Source organism: Lolium rigidum, chromosome 3 (genome assembly GCF_022539505.1).
Source record: "Lolium rigidum isolate FL_2022 chromosome 3, APGP_CSIRO_Lrig_0.1, whole genome shotgun sequence".
NCBI lineage: Eukaryota > Viridiplantae > Streptophyta > Magnoliopsida > Poales > Poaceae > Lolium > Lolium rigidum.
In genome coordinates, this window is record NC_061510.1 from 73,445,968 (window position 1) to 73,450,994 (window position 5,027).

At 52.1% G+C, this 5,027-nt stretch overlaps 1 protein-coding gene across 2 annotated transcripts; it reads left to right on the forward strand.

Annotated features, from left to right (window-relative positions):
* Positions 1-408: 408 nt before the first annotated feature.
* Positions 409-3,949, forward strand: LOC124696823 (glucan endo-1,3-beta-glucosidase 3-like). Of its 2 annotated transcripts, XM_047229485.1 has the most exons (4): positions 409-476; positions 1,490-1,569; positions 2,212-3,468; positions 3,560-3,949. In XM_047229485.1, the coding sequence occupies exons 1-4, from the start codon at positions 409-411 to the stop codon at positions 3,733-3,735; spliced, it is 1,581 nt and encodes a 526-aa protein (XP_047085441.1). In that variant the 3' UTR covers positions 3,736-3,949. The 2 variants fall into 2 exon arrangements, with proteins under 2 accessions (XP_047085441.1, XP_047085442.1); XM_047229486.1 differs by lacking the exon at positions 1,490-1,569 and having other exon boundaries at positions 409-475.
* The last annotated feature ends 1,078 nt before the right edge of the window (positions 3,950-5,027 follow it).

Sequence of the window (5,027 nt, forward strand, 5' to 3'; positions counted from 1 at the left end):
GCCTGTCAGTGAGAGGCGAGGCCGAGGGAGTGGTGAGCGAGCGAAGCAACGGATCCATTGGTGGGCGCCCACACTCCCATTGGGCGGCGGCCCCCACTTTTGCACAAAAGCCCCTGCTTTTCGTCGTCCTCATATTTATAGCCCAACTTGCCACGGCCTCTCCGGTCTCCACTTCTCTTCTTCCTTTCGTCGGTCTCTTCTCTCTTCTTCCCACCTTTCGCTTCTTCCTGGTTCTTGCATCCTTCGAGCTAGGCAGTCTGGATCTTGGAGAAAAGAAGGAGGAGTAGCAGCTAGGTTCCTTTTGCTTCTTCTTCCAGGGAGTAGGAGAGAGAGAAAACAGAGGGGCCGGAGAGACCAGACCAGGCAAAGCGGGTTGGAGTTCCTGGCTGAGCTTTTCCTTCAGACGACATGAAGAAGCTCTCCTTCTTCCTCATCTTGCTGCTAGCCGCAGCCGCAGCTGTTCGTGGCGACGACGGTGAGATTTTTTGCCTCGTATATTTGTTACCTTCTCGAGGACTGCTCTGCTCTGCATTTACTGTACACTGATTCGCGTATTAAGCTCGCTGATTTTCTTTCATCACGCACACGCTTCTCTATTCAGGGCTATGCTTCTGTAGTGTCTATTCTTAACTTAGGCAGGGGTTTTATTTTGCTAGCTGAAATCCTGGAAAGTGCCAACCAAGGCTGAGTGTGATTGGGACTGGTCGAACTAGCAATGTCCCTATCCCTTTGATTTGTTTCCCTTGTCGTCTAATGGTCTGGTGTATTCTCTAGCTCGTCCTCTTGGGTAAGTTCAGCCATTAGCTTTCTCTTTAGCATCAGATTAACACGAGTTATTCTAGAGTGTGGTATGGGGCAACGCTAGCTAATCACCTGGTAACTTTTGGGGCTTGGATTTGACTACTCGTCCTGCTTGGTACTATTCTGTGCTTGCTCATCCCCGTTTCCATGGGATTCCCTTCTCTGAGTTTTTCCAAGCCATGTATTCCTTCCTTGCCCCATTCACGTGCACTGGAGTAGTTTTTATATGATTTATGCACGTTCTGTCAGAACATCTGATGATGTTAAATGGGTTTGGAATAAGATTTGCTTGTAGCTAGGACAAGGAATATTGCATCAAACGGTCGGTTCCTCACTAATCTATGTGCGCGGAAGTACTAAAATAATGCAGTGCCATCCAACCAACTCCAGCATCCCATGAATCTCTCATGGCTTTGCGCATAAGTTTAAGCAGAAAAAGAGGGGTAAGCCGCTGAGTTCGTACAACGGCCCATCTTTCCTTGTCTGCCTCTTTTCCTCTCCCAGGTCTCATCCTGCACCCGAGATTCAGGTTAATGTAGCGATGATTTGCTTAACCCGGGCACACTATCAGTCTCAGGCGTGCATCATACTCAGTCAGTCAAACTTTGACCGTCCCTAAGTGGACGATTTGTGCTAATCGTCAGGGTTAGCCCAGGCCTAATAATAACTCGGTAATCATGTCACGGATCACACACACCGATTTGGCCTGCGCGCTTGTCAGCACTCTGATCGTGCAGAGCACCGTCTCGCTCCTCTACCAGTTTGACTGTGGAGTGAAAAGGACGAAGTTTCCAGGACCACCTGGCAGTGCTTCCACTGGCTAGCGGGCCCCGGCGCGGTTAATGAAGTCACGTCCATTGCGTACCCGACACAGCTCGCTTGCTCGCCCTGTCTGCGCGAAAGCAGCAGGAGGCCACCGCACGGAAGCCCGGGATTGCACTGTGGCGTTCGGCTGTTCCCAACGTCTTTCTCCATACCTAGTTGCCCTTCCCCCGTTGTGCTTTACAGCTAGCTGTGCGTCCCATCTTCATTATTCGATTTTTTTACCGGATTTTTTTTGTTTTTTCAGTATGGTGCATTTGATATCAGCATCTTTAGAAACATTCTCCTGTTCTCTTTTTGTACTGCTGAATTGATAATTGGTTTGTTCATGTGTAAAGATGTACTGTATCAGCTGTAGATATACGCTGTTTAGTTACTTTTGCGTCGGCATCATGCTTCTTTGTACAAAAGAATAGTACTCCAGGACTACTTATTTAACAAGATTCCTGCTCTGTGATGAACTCTCTGTCTCACCTAAATTAAACCCACAGATATTCTGATCTGACGGCCTAAAAATGACATGCCACGTTTGTGTCCAAGAACTCTGTTACAGTACCTGTTTATCTGAACATTTTCGTGGACGTGCAGGGGCATACATCGGCGTGAACATCGGCACGGCCATGTCATCGGTGCCAGCTCCGTCCCAGATCACGACGCTGCTCCGGTCGCAGAACATCCGCCACATCCGGCTCTACGACGCGGACCAGGCGATGCTGTCGGCGCTGGCCAACACGGGCATCCGCGTCATCGTCTCCGTGCCCAACGACCAGCTCCTGGGCATCGGCCAGTCCAACGCCACGGCGGCGCGGTGGATCGCCCGCAACGTCGCCGCCCACTTCCCGCTGGTGAACATCACGGCCATCGCCGTGGGCTCCGAGGTGCTCTCCACGCTGCCCAACGCGGCGCCGCTCCTCATGCCCGCCGTGCGCTACCTCCAGAACGCGCTCGTCGCCGCGGCGCTCGACCGCTACATCAAGGTCTCCACGCCGCACTCCTCCTCCATCATCCTCGACTCCTTCCCGCCCTCCCAGGCCTTCTTCAACCGCTCCCTCGACCCGGTCCTCGTCCCGCTGCTCAAGTTCCTGCAGTCCACCGGCGCGCCCCTCATGCTCAACGTCTACCCCTACTACGACTACATGCGCTCCAACGGGGTCATCCCGCTCGACTACGCGCTGTTCCGCCCGCTCCCGCCCAACAAGGAGGCCGTCGACGCCAACACGCTGCTGCACTACACCAACGTCTTCGACGCCGTGGTCGACGCCGCCTACTTCGCCATGGCCTACCTCAACGTCACCAACGTCCCCGTCATGGTCACCGAGACCGGCTGGCCGCACAAGGGCGACGCGTCCGCCGAGCCCGACGCCAACGCCGACAACGCCGACACCTACAACAGCAACCTCATCCGCCACGTGATGAACGTCACCGGCACGCCCAAGCACCCGGGCGTCGCCGTGCCCACCTACATCTACGAGCTCTACGACGAGGACACCCGCCCCGGGACCGCGTCCGAGAAGTACTGGGGCCTCTTCGACATGAACGGCGTCCCGGCCTACGCGCTGCACCTAACCGGCTCCGGCGTGCTGCTCGCCAACGACACCACCAACCAGACCTACTGCGTCGCAAGGGACGGCGCCGACGAGAAGATGCTCCAGGCCGCACTCGACTGGGCGTGTGGCCCCGGGAAGGTGGACTGCTCCGTGCTCACCCAGGGCCAGCCGTGCTATGACCCGGACACCGTCCAGGATCACGCGACGTACGCCTTCAACGCCTACTACCATGGGATGGGGATGGGATCTGGGACCTGCTACTTCTCCGGAGTCGCCGTCATCACCACCACCGATCCGAGTAAGCTACCTTGCAGAGTATATCCTTCCTTGTCAACTGTTCTTTCGCATTCTTGAACTCATGTCGTGCAAACTTTTTTCTCCTGCTACAGGCCATGGGCCTTGTGTTTACAGTGGGAAGAACGGCAGCGCGCTGCTGAACGGGACCTCGCTGGCGCCGTCAACCAACTCAACGGTATCCGGCTCCGGGCGGACATTCGGCGACGTCTCGTCATTCGTCCGGTCCGTCGTCACCACGCTGCTCTTGAGCGTCGTCGTTCTGTTGTAGGATCCATCAGTTAGCAGTAGGAAGTCAGGCATCAGGCAGGCAGGCACGGAGCAGAGTAGTTGCTCGTGAGAGGATTCATTTTGTTGTGTCAAGTGAGGTTGGCCTCGGTGCTACGTAGCTGTTAGGTAATCCTTGTCATTCCAAATGGAACGAGACGTGGTTCTGTTGCTCGTACGATGTGAGCTACTCTGGTATTGGTTGGGGTTGGATTGGATGTTGGATGTGAATCATGTGATCATCTCATGAAGTGCAACGTGCTGGTGCTCACCAGTCACCAATCAAATCTTGCACTAGTCGCCTGTGCCACCGGTCGTCCGAACGGTGTCGCTGACCACCGTCACTCTGTGCCGCGTCTATCACATTGTTGTATACTTTTGGTTGGGTCGGATGCAGTGTGATTTGTGTTCGCCGAACCACAGTAAAACAAGATGATGACAAAAAATAAATAAAATTTCAGGAACAATTGTTTGGATGTGATACTTAAAGAATGCCTTTGATCCCACGCGACAAGTGTGAAATATTGCTAGCAGTAGATGTTGCAATCCTATGTCATAGGAGGTCAATCCATACAAATTTGAGTGGAACAAAAGTCATGTATAGGACACCAGGGGAGATGACATCAAGTCGAAATAAGCAAGTTCAAGATGGGTGTCATGTATATGGACACAGGCTTGAAGCTTGTTGTCGATCATCAGATGAGCAGACATGTAAAGATGGCCTTCGTCATAAAAGGCTTCTCATAAATTATGTGCGGTCTATTTGAAGAATTTCGCCAAGTTCAAGATGCTATGTGTAACAAAGTCTTCCCAACCAACCGTGGTACATATAATAATCCATATTTAGGTGAAGAAACTCCGCTTTAGGACTTAGAGTTCATCGATTGCTTGAAAACGAGTCCAAGGTCATAAAACCAAAGTTTGTATGTGGGAGATATGATCAAAATTGATGTTCCAAACAAGCCTAGAAAGCGCATGATAGAAACACCATGTCACCTCGATCGTAGTTGGTTCAAAAGCTCTCAAAGCTTGCAAGCTATGGATGGAGTTGCTCATAGTCTCTCAGGACATCGAGAAGTTCATGAAGAAAAGTAAAGCTTGGATCTTGAGGGTCAAGTGAAGTGAAACCCTCAAGGCGAAGGACGCCTAGTCTAGGTTTTTGTAGTTTGACCGGTCTCAACGTCTTAGGATGGAGAACGGGTTCGAGATGAATAGTCAGACTATCTAGAGGGTTACCACGAGAGTAGTTTGATCATGGTTATGCATATAGTGATCAACCCCTTAAAGAATCATCAT

Excerpts from the sequence above, each read along its gene's own strand:
- LOC124696823 (XM_047229485.1), top strand. The coding sequence starts at position 409 with ATGAAGAAGCTCTCCTTCTTCCTCATCTTGCTGCTAGCCGCAGCCGCA. Across the intron at positions 1,570-2,211 it reads GCTCCTCTACCAGTTTGACT|GGGCATACATCGGCGTGAAC; the intron begins GTGGAGTGAAAA and ends GTGGACGTGCAG. Across the intron at positions 3,469-3,559 it reads CATCACCACCACCGATCCGA|GCCATGGGCCTTGTGTTTAC; the intron begins GTAAGCTACCTT and ends CTCCTGCTACAG.